At 41.8% G+C, this 19,776-nt stretch overlaps 1 protein-coding gene across 2 annotated transcripts; it reads left to right on the plus strand.

Moving 5' to 3' along the window:
- The first annotated feature begins 504 nt into the window (after positions 1 to 504).
- LOC123723707 (uncharacterized) lies at positions 505 to 5,428 on the plus strand. 2 transcript variants are annotated; one of them, XM_045711120.1, is made up of 5 exons: positions 505 to 828; positions 1,442 to 1,549; positions 1,640 to 1,938; positions 2,199 to 2,425; positions 4,736 to 5,428. In XM_045711120.1, exons 1-5 carry the CDS (start codon positions 762 to 764, stop codon positions 4,836 to 4,838), a joined length of 804 nt encoding a protein of 267 aa, XP_045567076.1. In that variant the 5' UTR covers positions 505 to 761; the 3' UTR covers positions 4,839 to 5,428. The 2 variants fall into 2 exon arrangements, with proteins under 2 accessions (XP_045567076.1, XP_014007746.1); XM_014152271.2 differs by having other exon boundaries at positions 514 to 828; positions 1,442 to 1,537.
- The last annotated feature ends 14,348 nt before the right edge of the window (positions 5,429 to 19,776 follow it).

Here is a 19,776-nt window from a genome sequence, read left to right on the forward strand (position 1 = left end):
TCAGGGCTCGAACCACCCAGTATATACTGCACTCTTACTGCAATCTTTTTTTCATAAGAGGCCAGTACAGTAGGTGGCGGTAATGCTTCATAACGTTGGATGCCAACCTCTGATAAACCCCACAGAAGAATATTTTTTAAATTCATAGCAATGACTATTACCATAATACATTTGTTGTCATTTGTTTGCTACTTGGCAGCTGCATGTTATTAAAAGAAAGTCCATCAATGGTCGCCCACAACAGAACTGGTCAAATGTTTGCAAGGTCTATGTCTTTTTGCTGTAAAGTAGCAAGCTAACTATCCTCCAGCCAGAAATTGCATGTATGTCAGACTTCAACCACTTCACAAATGGCTACGTAAGTCCTAATTCACAACAGTACATGTGTCGGCCTACTGTATTTAAGCAGCTATTGTTTGTTGTATTTCAACACAGCGCCTGTTTCACAGATCCCATTCTCCAATAAAAATGCACGCGCCTGTTTCGACAATAACCAATCAGATTGATGGGTATTGAAGCAACGCCCGCGCGCTATGTTCTTGAAGCAGTATTTTGTCATACATTCGCGGGAGAACAGCTTTGCAAAGTTTTGTCAGCAACTATTTAATTTAATGTCATTTATTTGAGGTACTTGGCAGACGGTAGCTGCGTGTTATTAGTACAACCTTTACAGTCTGTTGGCTGCACACTACTAGACAGCTAACAACATAACTGGCAAACTTTTTGAAAGAGGTCTGTCGTTTTGATCCAAAGTATCTAATATGGCAACCATGTGTCACTCAAGACGTGCCCTGATGGAAATCCCAGCTCCACAGCCGAAAATTGCAGGTACGTCTGACTTCAACAACTTCATAAAGTAGGTAACGTTAGCTGGTTAGCCCGCTAAATTTCCCTCCAACTTCAGCATCATAACAGCTGTCCTTGGTAAAGTAAGCGCGCGCCAGGAACAAATGTGGCTAACTAGCTAAGTAACGGCTACCTTTATTTTCTAAATATGTTAAATCATAACAATGAAGTCAGCCAGTAAGATCCCATAAAACACTGAGTCTGAACAAACAAATTGTGTCAATTTGCTAATAATGGAAATAAGTCCATTTTAACTTGTGGTCAACTAGCTAGTTAGCCAGCTTTGAGTTAGCAATTGCATTGACACAACATGGTACCTATTGTTAGCCTTTGCTAACAACTTTACCTAGTTATAACTAGCTAACGTGCTGATATTGGACATTTAGCTAAGTAATAAAGATTGTGGGTGAGATGTTTGTAGCTATTAATTAAGCAAGACATGACAATTTTTGTTTGTTTTATGCAAGTACCAAAACATTGCATCTGCCTTGCTATCTAGTACAACTAGAAGAATATTGTAACTGGGATAACTATGATCCTGTAACGTTAGTAGTCACAAATGCACTCTAAAGTAATGCCAAATGTTTTTTTGCAGCTCGACTGAGAAGGTCATACCTGGAGGTTCTAAGTTCACGCATAGCTCCATTCTCAACCACCTCTAGAGGCAGAAACCTGACCAGCAACTCAAAACGTGGGCATTCATGTTAGTAAGCAAATTAAATGGATCATGTCATTCATTTTCTAGTCTTATATTAGTTTGCCTGTGTTCAATACGGTGGTGTATGTTTTGCAGTGAACCCAGCCATATACAGAACAGGGAGTAGTCGGAGTGAGGCCCAAAGTGAGAGAATGGAAGACAACCAGACACCCCTGTCCAACCAGCAGCTTGTGCAGCTCATAAGATCTTTCATCTTAGTAGAACAGGGGCAGAGGCAGGAGCCCAGAGCCCTCACTACGGACCTGAAACCTTTACAGGAGGACCTGCACCTGAAGAAGACCAATGTCTATAGATCTATACCCTACTCACGCCTGGGGTCCAACAGAGACGCACACTGTTACAGAAAGGCATATCCACACCTGGTGGTGTTTAAAGTGAGTATCAACATTTATGTTTTATGCTCTTTAAGTTACCCTTATGTGAATGTAACTCGGGTAATTGACCTGAAGTTTAATCTTGCAGTAAATAATATACGTCTTAAGATTTACACTCTAACTTTATTCAAGCTGATTGTGTGTGACTTAAGTCCTTCTAAGAGGGTTTAATAGCTAGAAATTCTGGGTTGTCATGGTGATTGGTACTACGCTGCATCACCTGCTATGTGTTTGAACGAACCTTGTCTTTTTCCTCCCAGGTTTCCTGCCAGGAGTGGGGTCAGCTGCTGCTGCAGAATGAGGAGTGGGAGTCTGCTCTGGAGCACGCCCTAGTGGCGTGGAGGTACACCAGTGAACTGCCACAGTGGGACACCAGCAGCCACAACTTGGTGAGGGAACAGTGTTACAGCATGCTGGCAGCACACTGCATCACAGCTCTACAGCACTATTGCCCAGACCCCAGCAAAGCAATAGAGCTGCACAGGAGGTAAGAGTCCTCCTTTCTTTGGAACCTTTTCACAGGTCATGCTTGAATTGTTAACACTGTATTGGGTTTTAAACTGTTTCCGTTGACTGAGAATTGGCAGCGTTTGGACGGTAAAAATGCATAAAACCAGATAAATAAATATGCTCTATAAAATCACTTTGGCTATGCATGGAGGTTGGTTCTGGTTGTTTTTTAATCGTATCTCTCTAGTCTGTAAACTCTGCCTGTTAGTCTTGAGCTCTTGCTATAGCAAACTTTCAACACTGTATTACCTGATACCGGTTCACAAAGTGAGTCTGACAGATGAGGCTCCAGTGTGACCATTTTACTCGCATATGCCCTTAAATATTCTGCTGTGCAGCTTGGAATTCTAATTTAGGAGCAACAGTGCACCTAGCAACATTATGGATTCTAGCTTTATTACCTCGTGTAAATAAGTTGTGTAAAAACACACAGACCGGACAAATGGATTATGGTCATTGTAGTTAGTTCAGCGCAGAAAACGTGGTAATTATGTAGAACATTGGTCTGTTGGAAATTACAACCTCCTACTACATCGCCCAGCCTGTGCTTGATCAGATTTTTCTCTAGAGAAACTGCACATTGGCATCAGTCTGGCAAATTGAAATATGTTTGGACATTTGACCGGCACAACTTTTTCCTGATGGAAACACCGGGAGTAAAAGACACCTACAGTGGCAAGAAAAAGTATGTGAACCCTTTGGAAATACTTGGATTTCTGCATAAATTGGTCATAAAATTTGATCTTCATCTCGGTCACAAAACAAGACAAACACTCTGCTTAAACTAATCACACAAACAATTATGTTTATGTCTGTATTGAACACACCGTGTAAACATTCACAGTGCAGGGTGGGAAAAAGTATGAACCCTTGAATTTAATAACTGGTTGACCCTTTGGCAGCAATAACCTCAACCAAATGTTTTCTGTAGTTGCAGATGAGACCTGCACAATGGTCAGGAGGAATTTTGGACAATTACTCTTTACAAAACTGTTTCAGTTCAGCAATATTCTTGATGTCTGGTGTGAACCACTCTCTTGAGGTTATGCCACAGCATCTCAATCGGGTTGAGGTCAGGACGCTGACTGGGCCACTCCAGAAGGTGTATTTTCTTCTGTTGAAGCCATTCTGTTGTTGATTTACTTCTGTGTTTTGGGTCATTGTCCTGTTGCATCACTGGACTTCTGTTGAGCTTTAATTGGCGGACAGATAGCCTAACATTCTCCTGCAAAATGTCTTGATAAACTTGGGAATTCATTTTTCCGTCGATAATGGCAAGCTGTCCAGGCCCTGAGGCAGCAAAGCAGCCCCAAACCATGGCGCTCCCTCCACCATACTTTACAGTTTGGATGAGGTTTTGATGTTGGTGTGCTGTGCCTTTTTTTTCCTCCACACAGTGTTGTGTGTTCCTTCCAAACAACTCAACTGTAGTTTCATCTGTCCACAGAATATTTTGCCAGTAGTGCTTTGGAACATCCAGGTTCACTTTCACAAACTTCAGACGTGCAGCAATGTTTTTTTGGACAGCAGTGGCTTCTTCCGTGGTGTCCTCCCGTGAAAACCATTCTTGTTTTACGTATTGTAGTCTCATCAACAGATGAGAAATTAGCATGTTCCAGAGATTTCTGTAAGTCTTTAGCTGATTCTACTTAACCTCATTGAGCATTCTGTGCTGTGCTCTTGCAGTCATAATTGCAGGACGGCCACTCCTAGGGAGAGTAGCAACAGTGCTGCACTTCATTTATAGACAATTTGTGTTCCCGTGGACTGATGAACATCAAGGCTTTTAGAGATCATTTTGTAACCCTTTCCAGCTTTATGCAAGTCAACAATCCTTAATCTTAGGTCTTCTGATATCTATCTTGTTTGAGGCATGGTTCACATCAGGCAATGCTTCTTGTGAATAGCAAACTCAAATTGTGTGTTTTTATAGGGCAAGGCAGCTCTAACCAACATCTCCAATTGTCTCATTGATCGGACTCCAGGTTAGCCAACTCCTGACTCCAATTTGCTTTTGGAGAAGTTATTAGCCTAGGGGTTCACAAACTTTTTCTAACCTACACTGTGCATGTTTAAATGATGTATTCAATATAGACAAGAAATACAATGTGTGTATTAGTTTAAGCACACTGTATTGTTGTGACTTAGATGAAGATCAAATTTGATGACCAATTTATGCAGAAATCCAGCTAATTCCAAAGGGTTCAGATACTTTTTCTTTCCAACTGTGAAGCGAAATCAGTGGGAATACTGCTCCTTTCAACTCTTCTATAACTCTTTCCTTCAGGTTTAAAATGGCACAGCTGCACAGTCAGTTGATCTATCCTTGTATTCAGGAGCTGGAGAGAAGCCTCGGCGAAGCACAGGTTTGTTCCATGAACACCCGCTGAAATGGCCAACCTGCTGAAATGGCCAACACTAAGATCAGCTGACAACAATCAGCACGGCTTCCAAGTCTATGGGGTTGCACTATTGAACAGCGTATATCAGTGGTTGCCATTCAACTATGTTTGGTATCCTTGCCTTGTGTTGCGCTATTCCCCCTTGCCTACAGTATTCCGCCTTGCCTACAGTATTCCCTCAGAGTAAATACAAGAGAAAGCTTTGAATTTTGGTAAGCTGTTTTTTAAATATGAATTTAAGTTTTTGTATTTAAGTTGTTTTGTAAAATGTGTTTATTGCCATTGAACTATTGAATGTTATCATAAGGAAAGTATGAAATGGCCTTTAAAATGTGAAATGCTGTCATAGGGAAATTATGAATGTCCTTTTCACCAAGATGTTTTATATGTGGGGGATGTTTTTGTGGATGTTTTGAAAAATGCCATGATACAGCTGCCTTATTTCAACTTGGCTGAATGCTACCTGTCTTGTAAATATTTGTCTAAAGTAACTGTTTTGCACTGTTTTCTTCATCCTGGAAACTTGACATTTTGATAATAGAATCTAATTTAATAAAATTCTACTTAGTTTTTCAACATTCTGTTGTCAATTTCTGGTTTTGTCTCATCTAAAACACATGCCACTGATTTACTGTTTTGAGACATTGGAGACCTGCTTTGTCACTGAATTAATTTGCTGGTTCTCCCCTTGCATTTTGTCTCATCCAGAGGACAGAAGTTCAGTGCAAGCATGCGAGAATTCCATTTTCTTCTTGTTTAGATGGTCTGTGACTGACTTGTCTGTGATGGCTACATCTCATTAGCAATACTTCTTTGCAATAGAAGTGGGACAGCCTCATGAACAGAACTGACGTGATTCCTCAGGCTGCACGTCACTGGGACATTATGTTCTAATTAACGTCATATATTTCCATCAGAATGTTCCTCAATGTTTTCTGCTGAGCACTGCAGTAGTTGGTTGCCCTTTTACTCAGTGATGGTGTCTGATTTTCCTGTGCCACCACTGTGTGGAGCCCATGTTACATGATTTATCCTGTGCACCAACCTCTGTATAAACCAGCACACACTCACTGGCATTCAGAAATAGCCAATGGGTTAACGCTGAATGAATGAGGAGAGTGAAATCTAGCCTTGCCCGCTAATTCGTTTACACTATTACATAAAGCTTTATCACCAGATGTGTGGCATTACATCCAGTTCTAGCAGTAACATTCATTGCTTTTTGGAAGAGATCTGAATGAAGACTAACCCGCAGCAGATGAAGCCTTGTGTTCACACTCTCAAACACTGTGATTAGCGTACCTCGCAGGACACAGGAGGGTGTTGCCATCTCTGCAGTGTGTTATCAGTGTCCTTGACAACTGCTCAATTACCAGAACGCTCTTGTTTCCTCAGCGTCCATAATGGTGTCTGAAAACATTCCTAAATCCTTGCTTCCTCAGTCGTTGTTTCCTCAAAGCTCTGGGGAGGTTCGAGGAGCGCCGCCTCATTTGCTTTGAGAAGAATATTGAGGTAAGGACGGAGGAAGCAAGGATTTGATGGCTTGCGTTTTCAGACACAACCCAAGTACTCTGCAGCATTGCTGCTATTTTACTTCTATGTATTCCTTCATGATTTAATTCCATTACATCCATCTCAGCATATCTCTGGTAAAGTCTAGAGAGGAGCATTTTTGAACCAAGAAATACGGTTTTTTTAAAGTCCGAATTAAGGTTTTAAGAAGTAAATAATGACATCAGGATGAGCATGGGGGGCATTTTCTTTCCGAATTCCTTATAAATCAGTTTGACAGGCAATCATGTGGAGATATTTATCCATTGTTAGCAGCCTTGATCACAATATCCCTCACAGAACATTTCAGTTTAACTCTAATTGGCGTTCCCAATGAGACAGCCATGCGCTGGTTGTTGTATGGAGCTGGGATGGGGGGAGAGAGAGCTCTTCAATGCACACTGGCGGTACGGAAAAATGTACATTTCCTGTCTGGGAGTTTGATTCTAACTGGCCATCTACTGTAAAATGTAATCTTGCTACATTTGTTTACTCCTTTCAGTAAGTAAAATGAACAATGAGTAGGTTTTTTTTAAAGTGCATTTTTCATTTCGGTATTCATTATCGTTCTTCCCTTTTCACATTCAACATTGACCTGTGTTTATGAACCATGTACACTCCCGTACCAACCTTCCTTTATGAGAACCATGGCTGACTGTTGCATTTGGATGAATTGCGAGGGCTGTTGTTGCTGTCTGAGTATCCAGCCCTCAGGGCCACCTGGGGAGAGAGAACAGGAGATGACCTGACAGCAGTGTCTCTGACTGGAAAGCAAAACGAAAGAATAACCTTGTTAAAAATCTCGAACTTGTAATTAATAACTTCACGCATCTTTAATTCCTTCTATATTCATGAGCACCTGGCTTATTTGACCTGGGGAGCAAACAGAATTAGACTGCATGTTAAACATCAAAACTATTTTGGAATGTTTTGGAGCTTGACCGTTGGGTTTAGAGCTCAGACCATTGCCTTCATGATATTTTGTTACGTTGTCTTATGTGGGTAAAAAAAGTTATTTTCATTAAAAAGTAATTAAGACATTCGATCATTAACTGCCCATGCAGTCCTTTTCAGAAACAGAAACTGGTCCCTGTTGAGTAATAACACCCACTCTGAGAGGTAGAGATTGTTATGGGGACATTCTCAGTCCTCTCACTTTCGTCCCTGTGTGGAGAGTGGGCCGGCCAGCTGAAGTGACACGGCAGACTGCCCTCTGTGAGGGCCTAGGCAGGGCTGCTGACCTGAGCCTTCCTAGGGCATTGTGTCATTAGACAGTCTCATTTCAGTGCTGGCAGCTTAGCAGCAGGAACACTGATGCTGTTTTCATGGCTGACTGGGGACAGCACTTTTGGCGAGTGTGTCCTCACTTTGCCTCTCTCCAGGAGAGTGGCCCATCGAACAAAACACAGTACGGGCAGCAGTCCCCTTCTCTCCTCTCTCTCTCTCTCTCGCTCCACACACACTCAAGAGCTGAGTGACAACGCTCCTTAGAAAGATTTGTGCTGAATGATCTAGAAATCAACACTTGCATGTTAAAGCCTTTTCACAGATTTTTTTACTGTTTTGAAAATATGTTATTAGTTATTCGCTTTTCAATCAGGTGCTGTAAAATAAAGCCCTTGTAAAATAGTGTGATAAAAATGTAATTAGTTCATGCATCATCCCAGAATTTCCCCCCTAGGACTACAATGTCATTACTCTGACTCAAACACTCCCATGCTAGATTCTGATTCAGAGTTCATGGTCTGTATTGAACAATTGAGGCAGATAAGCAGTATCCAATACGGTTACATTTTGTTTGCTTCTTACAGTCCAACTTTTCAATGATCAATTTAGTTTCAATGAAATCGCACCATCAAACGGAACACAGTAGAAACCCAATCAGTCAAACACACTTTGCATTCTCAATAAATCAGAAAGTGCCATTTTCCATTTGAATTTATATCAAGCACATCACAGTGATAGGCATGAAGGATTCGGTCTAGAGTGAAAGGTAAATTACCAATAAGATCTCACTTCAGTATTCAACGTTTGTCCGGGGTTAAGTTTAGACATTCATTCCAACTGATTAAGGTTGGGGATAGGGTAATAACAGAAAAAATGAAAATGAGTGCCCTGCCCTGGGATTGAACCTGCGATCCTCTGAGACTACTAGACCAGTGGTTCCCAACTCCATCCCTGGGATTGAACCTGCGATCCTCTGACACTACTAGACCAGTGGTTCCCAACTCCAGCCCTGGGATTGAACCTGCGATCCTCTGACACTACTAGACTAGTGGTTCCCAACTCCAGTCCTCCAGTATCTCCAACTGCACATATTTTTGTTGTAGCCCCCAGACAACTCATTGATTCAGATTATTTAATAGTCACATGTACAGGGTGGCAGGTTTGGTTGCAGGGTAGAGTTAAAATCTTAAGTTTAGGCCTCCCGGGTGGTGGCCCTGCGTTAGACCACTGTGCAAGAGGTTCTGGGTTCGAGTCCAGGCTCTGTCGCAGCCGGCCGCGACCGGGAGGCCCATGGGGCGGCGCACAATTGGCCCAGCGTCATCCGGCTTAGGGAGGGTTTGGCTAGCAGGGATATCCTTGTCTCATCGTGCACTAGTGACTCCTGTGGCGGGCCGAGCACAGTGCACGCTGACACGGTGGCCAGGTGTACGGTGTTTCCTCCGACACAATGGTGCGGCTGGCTTCCGGATTAGATGGGCATTGTGTCAAGAAGCAGTGCTGCTTGGTGGGGTTGTGTTTCGGGGGATGCACGGCTCTCGACCGTCGCCTCTCCTGAGACCGTACGGGAGTTGCAGCGATGAGAGAAGACTGTAACTACCAATTGGATACCACGAAATTGGGGACAAAAAAGGGGTAAAAACAGTTTTGAGCTCCAACATGCAGGACTAAGTTAAATAAAATTATGGAAATGGTAATAAAACAATACAATTAGCACTGGGGCGGCAGGGTAGCCTAGTGGTTAGAGCGTTGGGCTAGTAACCGAAAGGTTGCAAGATCGAATCACCGAGCTGACAAGGAACAAATCTGTCGTTCTGCCCCTGAACAAGGCAGTTAACCCACTGTTCCTAGGCCGTCATTGAAAATAAGAATTTGTTCTTAACTGACTTGCCTAGTTAAATAAATAAATATACATAACAACTGTGGCATATAAATGTCCAGTGGTGTGGAGGCAGAGTAAAGACTGTTGAGGTGGAGTGGAATGATCATAGGGGGAGCAGCAGCATGACCACTGAATGAAATAAAAACAATAACATGTTTTAATAAAAATAAAAAAAAATATATATATATATATATATATATTAAATGAGGGCCTGTTGATTAGTTGACTAGTTGAATCAGGTGTGCTTGTCCAGAGCTACAATAGAAATGTGTACTGTTGGGGGTACATGAGGACTGGAGTTGGCAACCATTGCACCAGATGGTGATCGGTGCTCACGTTGCCCCTAGTGGATGCATTAAAGGCCTCTCCCAACGTCCTGGGGACTTGGACAAACATTGAATGCTGAAGTCGATCTGGTGTGACCTTGCTGTGACCAAACCTGCACAGAGAATTGCTGATCAAGCTGAAAGCAGAATGCTAGCTGTAGCTGTCCAAAGTAACTACTGTAAAATTACACAGTAGGCTTGTTGAGCTGATGATTAGGGATAATTATCCACTGGTGAACGTTCTCTAAGGTGGGAGAACTCTATTTCAGAGGTGACCAGCATAATACCCTCAAATACAGGGCTTGAGTTGAACTGCAATGTCTGAGTATGGCTGATGTGGCCCTTTCAATCTATACTATACTTGGTGAGGTAAGGCCAGTAAAACATGTGCAGTAATAACTCCTCACTACGCATTTTATCTAGTTCTGGGATTTTGGAAATAGTTAAATTACTTGCTGAAATTTTGCTGAGCTCCAAATCATAAATGGATATACCGTATATATTTGTATTAACTAACCATTATTAAAGAATGTGGTTAGTGAACCAGAAAACACTTTGTCATTTTTTAAATTAATGAAATAGAGCAAAACTCACTCTCAAATTCCCCATGGTGCCATATCACTGTAGGTAACTTTGACTGACAGTTCTGGTTGTGTAGCGCCAGTGGCACAAATGCATGCAGTTTCAACTTGCCCTGTACAGTGAGTATGATACCAGTTTATACCAGGAACATCAAGTGTGAGTACTCCCCCCCCCAAGTCAGACCCAAACTCCACCGTTCCTTCTCATCCAGACAGGAAGTCATTACTGAGGCTCTCACCTTTTCACAGATGGCCATTTAACACATCACTGGCAACAGCAAATTAACCAGAGTCCTGCAGGCACTATCTCCAGCAGCCTTGGATTGCACAAACTATTATCACACACTCACCTGCACGGAAGAAAGAAAGGTGTACTTACTCAGTATCACCCGACCGCAGTGGCACAGAAATAAACCCTCATTCTATATTACTGCTCCCGGGGCCAAGATGGAGGATGGTGATTTAGCCTATACAACATGGCATAGGTGGATGACTTTCTCACTTCTTGAAGCTTTTACGTAGTAACAGACAGCATAGATATAGAACACTGATATAGTGTCTATTAAAGTTGGGCTGTAGTAGGCTCCAGTGTCTACAGTCTCAGTAGGCCTTGGTGGTGGTGTCTGTATACATTCTCTTTGCTCTTCGGTCCAAATGTGTTACTGTCATATTTGCACTGTCAAGTTGCTCCAGTGCCTCGTGGTGCGAATGGGGATTTCAATGGCGATTTCAAAAAAGATGAAGCCGAGTCTGACAAGTTAGAAATGAGAAAAGTGACTGTGACCAAAGCCCTGGAGACAGACAGACAGACAGACAGAGTCGCTGTGTTTCAGTCATAAGGTTTTGTTTACTCTCCGTCTACATGGAACTCCTCTCTCCCTTATGTAGCCTCCTATCAGAACCGACAAAAGAATCAGGGAAGAATCAGAATTTCCCTTGATGATATTACCATCCAGAGCTGGCTGAATGATACGGGCAAGTGTGCCGATTATAGCTTAGTGATTTGGGTGGGTGGAGGAGAGTAGTATAGTATATTGATTAGGATTATCGTTCTCTCCCTGTTGGGCAATCATCTGTACTTCCTGTATTTTTCCATTTTGCTTATAATGTCTTGAGATCTCCTTTGGTGTGTGTGTGTGTGTCTGTGCGTTGAGCGGTGAACTTGTGCATGACAAATTAATGTGAGGAGGAGGGATTCTGGCAAGGCCAAGTTTCTAAATCACAAGCAGCTCTGCACGGGACCTTCCCAGTCGCCATGCTACAGTGACATGTCTGTCCTGTCCTGACGGTCGCCTCCACAGATGGAAGGCAGTAGCGGCAGTGCCCAGAGGAAGAGGATCAACTGTCAGATAAACGGAGAGAGGTACAGGGTCCTCTGGCAGATCAGTGCCTACTCCTCAGAAGAGAGGGAGGGGGCTGGCAGCTGATTCTCTATCTGTGTTGGTGCCATCAGGAGGATAACATGAATACAAGCCAAACAATCAGTGATGTCTGGCAGTCAGTCTTTCTTCCATGGGTTTACTCTTAACACACAAGTATGTTTTGTTGGCTCTGCTCTACCGTAGGGAGTAAGGCAACGCTAGCTGCTCATCTGTGACACTTACCTGACATGAGTGTGTCATTTTTCAACAAATCAAGCTCAGACAGCTTAATGTGATGACAAGGATATTAGATAGCATGCTAATTCATGTCAACTGCAGAAATTAGGGAAATGTCTGTCAAAAAGAAAGATAAAATACCAATTTAAGTTATGACCTTAGGTATTTAACATGAAGAACTTCTGCACTGCTAGTGCACTATTGTTAGTGCTGTGAAGAACTTGTACTGAATGCACTGATGATTTGCTGTGGATAAGGGGGTACTCTTAGATATATTGAGATGGTTACAAGGAATTGCATGAGACTGTATTTGTTCGCATTGATTTTAATTTTATTTAGAGTCTCTGGTTTCTGTTTTTTGGCTTTCTGAATATACATGCAGTATAATTATAGACCGGGTATAATTAGACTTGACATAGCTTGCTGTCTGATGTCAAGAGTATGGCACATTTTATATCATTAATCTATAAAGGCTGGTTGGATTCTGAAGAATACCTTTTAGAAATGCTATTTCAGTTAGTTTTTCTTCTCATCCACAGAGGTAGATTTTTGAGAACGTCACATTGAGTGTGCACGTGCACTGCCTCCAATTGCAGGCTCTGTTTTGTGTGCAAGTGTGCGCGTACAGGCCTGTGCCGCATGTTGACAACAAACACCAGAGATGTACAGTCAGCACAGCTCAGGCATCTTTAGGACAGATCGCACCCATCTGTGGTACCAAACTACAGCAGAATAGCACGTGTCTCCTCCAGCCATCCCATCTAGTAGAGGAAGAAGAGCATGTTGCCTAAATTAACCTAGAACTAAAGTATTGCGTAATTGGTCAGATGCTCGATTAAATTCTGGGTCCATACGTGTTAAGAGAAGAGGGAGAAAGAAAATCGGAACCCTTTCCTTAATTCAAAAGATGCTAACACCTGTGAAATCGGGATTTCTCCAAATAAACAGTGACGAAAATCTAAGGACAAATGCTGCTCTTTATCGCATCCGTTGTATCATGACATATCTACGGTACCATTTATGTTTGCGTAGTCTGTCCACAAGAGATTACCATAAGGGATACTTGTTACATATACACGAGGAGGATTTACTGAGTACGGGGTACTTACTGCTTAATAAACTTCACTTACATTTCTTCCAAACAGGTGACACATGACATACCTGTGATAAACTAAACATGAGGAGGATTTACTGAGTACGGTATAGTCAGATTCATATAATAGTTCGATTAAAACGTTTGCATGCTTCGCAAGAAAAACTATTTCCCTAATAATCTTGTTTACGTGGACACATCTGAAATCAGGCTAACGGATGGCACTGATAAATGCAGAAAATCGCCATATCAAAATAAACGTTTTAACACAGCGACCATGTTATTTTTGGGAAGCATATTTGATTCTGAGTTCGGACATATATAGCGTGTATGTGAAAACGACTTCTAAGACGCATACATTCAGTTGTTCCGAAGTCACTTCACTCACCCTATAGAGGGCTCGTCTGATGCTAGGACATGCGCAGATCAAACCGCTGGAACGCCGATTAAGGTGTTTACATGGCCTAATAATTTGAAAAATTGATCAGAAAACCAGGTATTTTAGTCATCGTATGCTTACTTCGATTTTGACCATACGACGATTAAGATAAGCAGAGTAAGGTGTTTACATGACTATTGCCATATTCGGCCTTCTGCCATAATCAGTTTAATATCCAATTATTACTGTACTATGTGAACGTACTCCCTGGTACGGTACGTACCAGCCTTTGTGCGCCCACTACTGTTATTTCACAGATGGAGGTAGTCTCTTCGGTATGCTCCACACAACCTGTGCTGAGTTAAGGAAGGTTTTCAACTAATTGCAAAGTCAGCTGGTGAATGGACGTGTTTAGCGACGGAGGTAAAATTCCTCCTTAATTCCATATAATCATGTAGCCTCAATTGTCAGCTGTTATTTTCTAATGGTACAACTGTTTGACAGTGGTGTAAAAATACTTTAAAGTACTACTTAAGTCGTTTTTGGGGGGTATCTGTACTTATTATTTCTATTTTTGACAACTTTTACTTTTACTCCACTACATTCCTAAAGAAAATAATGTATTTTTTACTCCATACATTTTCTCTGACACCCAAAAGTACTCATTACATGTTGAATGCTTAGCAGGACAGGTCATTCCCTGTGGCTCAGTTGGTAGAGCATGGTGTTTGCAACGCCAGCATGGTGTGTGCAACGCCAGGGTTGTGGTTTCGATTCCCACGGGGGGGCCAGTACAAAAATAAACTATAATTTATGTCTGAGTGTTGGAGAGTACCCCTGGCTATCCGTAAAAATAGAAAATCGTGCCGTGTGGTTTGCCTAATATAAGGAATTTGAAATGATTTATACTTTTACTTTTACTTTTGATACTTAAGTATATTTTAGCAATTACATTTACTTTTGATACTTAAGTACATTTAAAACCAAATACTTATAGACTTTTACTCAAGTAGTATTTTATTGGGTGACTCACTTTTACTTGAGTCGTTTTCTCTGAAGGTATCTTTACTTTACTTTTATGACAATTGGGTACTTTTTCCACCACTGCTTTTTGATAATCATTCATTATTTATCGAAATTACATAATCTATTTGTTATGCTGATATTGCTAAAGGTTAGGAAGACATTTACGGAGGACATTATATCTAGCATTGACCTGTGCGTCAGGTTTGATGTATTTTTGTATTGAAGAGCAATACAATATTTATTTGAGGTGAAAAAAAGCCACATACATCATTATCCATAGAAACCCAGTTCCATATCAGAGTCTGTGTGCCTAAATAATAAAATAAAAAACTTGCACTTCTTGCAGTTTTTTAACAAAATGCTCTGCGGTTTCCAATCCTAGTGTTATTGTCAAAGCATAAACACATTTTTGATTTTTTTACCAGCTGTACATATTGATAGCAGAAGGAGGAGATGCGCTCTTATTGCCACTGTCAGACTCCTCTCCTTCCCTTGGCAGTATTGTGTGTCAGAAGACAGGATGCCCAATATTCTCAACATTTCTTTGTGGCCTGTCCAGATAATCCTTCTGGGATTTCTTTTTAAAGACTTCTGCTTCGTTCCTTGAGGGGGAGAAAACGCACTTCCCAGAATAAATTTGTATTTTCTATATGTACAGTATTCAGCGATGGAAGGGAAGTTGATATATTCAAGTTGAAATTCAAAGATTAAACTTGAAACTGACAATATCTCGGTAAGAGTACAAACGTCATATGGATCGAAGAAGGGAATTAATATGCATATGGTTATTTGTTTTATGCATCCAGAGTTCTATCACTGGGCTTACAAATGTGTTGGTGAAAGACATCTAGTAACCTGGTGCCCTACACAAAGAAAAGTGTTCTGAAATAGAGTGGGAGAGGTTGGTTTTGTGACATGGGTTGTGTGTTTGTTTTGCTCTGAGCCCCCTGAGCACTAGGGAGCATCTGCAGCCCCTCTTCTTCATATGCCTCATGTATCTCACCCTCTCTCAATCACTAATTCATTGGGATAATGAATTAACAATTCACCATTGCTCATTTTCCTATTATAGGCCTGTTTTCTCATCGCAAGATGACCTGGTTTGAAAATAGTACTTTAGTTGGTCTCTGAAGGACCCAATAAAACTGAGTTATATCAACAGCAAGAGATACTAGTTCTGGTCCATATTTTGTCACCATTGTCTTCATCAGGCATCACTAAGCTGAGAACACTATGTAGAAATTGTTTTGGAGTCTGAAAGATTTATGGTATGTCTACAGCCTAGTCTGAGTACCCAAAATACATGTTTTCAGACGAGATGAATAATCTATTTTCACAAAAATATCTCCGGCCTCGTCTGAGTAGAAATTGCATGGTTTCAGACAAGATGAATCATCTATTTTAACAAAAGTATCATTGCATTCACACTAAATGGTCTTCCCTACGTATTGCTATTGTTATACTATATTTAGATTTTTATATATAAACATTATATATATATATATATATGTGTGTGTATATATATACAAAAAAATAATATATATATATATATACATTGACTATATCAAACATTAGGAACACCTTCCTAATATTGAGTTGCGTCCCCCCCATTTTGCCCTCAGAACAGCCTCAGTTCGTCAGGGCATGGACTCTACAAGGTGTTGGACATGTTCCACAGGGATGCTGGCCCATGTTGACTCCAATGTTTCTCACAGTTGTGTCAAGTTGGCTAGATGTCCTTTGGGTGGTGGAACATTCTTGATTCACACGGGAAACTGTTGAGCGTGAAAAACACCGCAGCGTTGCAGTTCTTGACACAAACCGGTGCGCCTGGCACCCACTAGCATACCCCGTTCCATTCAAAGGCACTTGCAGTTTTTGTCTTGCCCATTCACTCTGTGAATACACACATACACAATCCATATCACAATTGTCTCAAGGCTTAAAAATCCTTATTTAACCTGTCTCTTCCCCTTCACATTCACTGATTGAAGTGTATTTAACAAGTGACATCAATAATGGATCATAGCTTTCACCTGGATTCACCTGTTCAGTCTATGTCATGGAAAGAGCAGGTGTCCTTAATGTTTTGTACACTCAGTGTATTGTAGCATTGATGTTGATTGTTTTCTGCCCAGGGACTACAGATGAAAATGAGCTATCAAGCTAAATCTGGTGCAATGACATGTTGTACATGGTCCCTGGCAAATAAATAAATAAGCTGAGAACATTCAAGATTGTTTTGGAGTCTGTGGAAGCAGGTATCTCTCTGACTATCACCATCTTGCTGCTTTCTCCTGCTGACAGAGAAATGAACCATTCAACATAGAGGAGAGCTGTTCACCTTGGAAAGGATGGAGAGGCCTCTCATTTCAAAGGCTTTAAAAGGTAATGGTCGCCTGGGCACCGGGTCGGTAATCGGGGTCGTGTACCTGCCCTGGGTGACCCTCGATGCATCTCTCATTGGCTTTCCTTCCCTCCCTCATTCCGACTAACCCCTTCTCCTCCAATATCATCTTTAATTCCTCTCTGGATATTTAATTCACTCTGGGAACAGGTTAGCTGATAGACTGATTCAGACAAGGGAGCGCATTAGAGCCTGTAATGCAGTTTTTGGCAGGAGGAGGCCCAGCATTCATTACACTAGTCTTTCTTTATTTAGGAGCAGCTTCATCAGCAGCTCCTGTCATTTAAGGACAAAAAGCAGTCCAGTTTAAACAGGAGCCAGGAGGGCATGGACAGACAGAGGCTGAAGCAAGGGGAGTGAAGCTGGGGGGTGGGGAGAGTGCCAGACAGCCAGGGACGGAATAACAACATTCCCATTTCACCTCATCTCTCGCTTTCTATCTCTGTGATAAATAGAGGATCTGTCATCGTACCGGCGCTTGACACCATTGTTGTCGTCACATTCGCCTCGCTGTACTAGCCTGTCCTGCTGTGTTCTGATAGGTTTTGCAATTTATCAAACACTGAATTACGGCCCTAAATGAGGGTATACACAGGAATGAGGTGCAGTCACCACATACCGTGTTGATATGCTGAATGTTTGATGTTTCCAGGTTTAGCTGGCTGTGCATACAGAGAAGGAAAAAGCATGCATGTTGGAATACGGTCCTCATCATTTCTGAATTATGGCTTGTATGGGGGAGTCAATATTAGATTTTCAGTTAATTAAGTGTTTTATTGATTTCAAAGGATGGAAAAGTTGTGTTAAATATATCAGGGGTGTGACATTTTGGAATCGACAGTGTCAATCTTCTAGGGGAGGCATAACTCTGTTGACATTGAAATAAACAAGGCTATTTCAGGAAACCGGCAGGGATCTGTAGTAGTAGTAGGAGTGTATTCCAGGTATTCCAGTCACCTTCGTCTTGCATGCTGTATTCTGTATTCACTGAGTGCCTGTGTTTGAAATTGTTGCTAGTGCTCATAGCCATGGTCTAGTTAGTACTACAGTATATGACAGGAAGTGGTAATCCATCATCAGAGCTCCCTCTTGCCCTCTCCGTTCTCTCTGGGATTAAAGGCAGTGGCTGTAGCCGGAATATTGTATGCATGAAAAATCTGCCGTGACAGCAGTTTTGCCTCAACGCTGTAACTATGGTGGATAGTTGCCGGTTGGATTGGCAGCACTTGGGGCCCTCGGGGCCAAGTTTGGCACACCTTTGAAATGCCATCGCTTCCCTCTAGCGTGACCAGAGAGTCAGCGGAGGGTACTGGAAGGTAAAGGCCGAGGACTCTGTCCTTAATGCAGGTTAGTGCTCAGAGCTAATAAGCTAACAAGGCTGACCTCGGTCAGAAGCACATCGTGCTATGATAAGACTGGAGTCCCTGGTGACAGTCCTAGAGGATCATCACGTTATATATAGACTGGAGTCCTGGTGACAGTCCTGCTGAGAGGATTATCATGTTATATATAGACTGGAGTCCTGGTGACAGTCCTAGAGGATCATCACGTTATATATAGACTGGAGTCCTGGTGACAGTCCTTCTAGAAGATTATCATGTTATATAGACTGGAGTCCTGGTGACAGTCATCTAGAGGATCATCCACGTTATATATAGACTGAGTCCTGGTGACAGTCCTAGGAGGATCATCACGTTATATATAGACTGGAGTCCTGGTGACAGTCTAGAGGATCATCACGTTATATAGACTGGAGTCCTGGTGACAGTCCTAGAGGATTATCACGTTATATATAGACTGGAGTCCTGGTGACAGTCCTAGAGGATCATCACGTTATATAGACTGGAGTCCTGGTGACAGTCCTAGAGGATTATCATGTATAGACTGGAGTCTGGTGACAGTCCCTAGAGGATCATCACGTTATATATAGACTGGAGTCCTGGTGACAGTCCCTAGAGGATTATCATGTTATATATAGACTGAGTCTGGTGACAGTCCTAGAGGATTATCATGTTATATATAGACTGGAGTCCTGGTGACAGTCCTAGAGGATCATCACGTTATATATCAAATCAAACTTTATTTGTCACATGCACTGAATACAACAGGTCTAGACCTTACCGTGAAATGCTTACTTACGACATTTGGTTGTGCTTCAGGGAGTTTTTCTCTTGTAATGTCAGTCTCTGATATTCAGTCAATTAGCCCATGTCAGCTAACATTTTAGTTAGTTTAGCGGCCAGCTATCTGAACTTGTTATCATGGTTAGTTACCGTCCGGGGGCCACCATTGATTTTGTTAGTCAGTCTCACTCAGATATCTTATTAAAAACGGCAAACATTTCTCTCCACCTTATGGCAAAATGTGTAAAACTGCAGAATGTAGCTGTAAAATTCCTAAATCTTCTCTCCGCCCCATGGCAAAATGTGTAGAATTGCAGAAAACTTGCAACATTTTCTCTACACCCCATAGCAAAATGTGTAGAATTGCACAACATTAACTCCAAAACTTTCTCTCCGTTGTCAAGAGGAGGGCCACTAAAATGTTTTTGCTCTCAATGTGTGTGTGTGTGTGTGTGCGCGAAATTCAGAGTTTTTGTTGGCCCCAACCCCATCAAAGTTGCCTATCCCTGTTCTAGAAGATCATCATCAGACAGTACCTGACAGGCAAAGTAAAGTCATTAACAGTGACAGTCAGCCAGACAACAGCAGATTAGTGCGTCTAAGTCCTCCTCTCCTGTCTTTTAGAGCTCTGGAGTCCCACGACTGTCGGAAGCCATATTAAATCAGTCATAGTATGGCTACGGGGAACTTCTGGTTAGTACATTTCCTAGTGTATCACTTATCTGAAAAAGGTATG

Source organism: Salmo salar, unplaced genomic scaffold, assembly GCF_905237065.1.
Source record: "Salmo salar unplaced genomic scaffold, Ssal_v3.1, whole genome shotgun sequence".
In the NCBI taxonomy this organism is placed as follows: domain Eukaryota; kingdom Metazoa; phylum Chordata; class Actinopteri; order Salmoniformes; family Salmonidae; genus Salmo; species Salmo salar.

Coding starts and splice junctions, on each gene's coding strand:
- LOC123723707 (XM_045711120.1), top strand. CDS start 762: ATGGCAACCATGTGTCACTCAAGACGTGCCCTGATGGAAATCCCAGCT. Junction 829..1,441: donor TCCACAGCCGAAAATTGCAG/GTACGTCTGACT, acceptor GTTTTTTTGCAG/CTCGACTGAGAAGGTCATAC. Junction 2,426..4,735: donor GCAATAGAGCTGCACAGGAG/GTAAGAGTCCTC, acceptor TCTTTCCTTCAG/GTTTAAAATGGCACAGCTGC.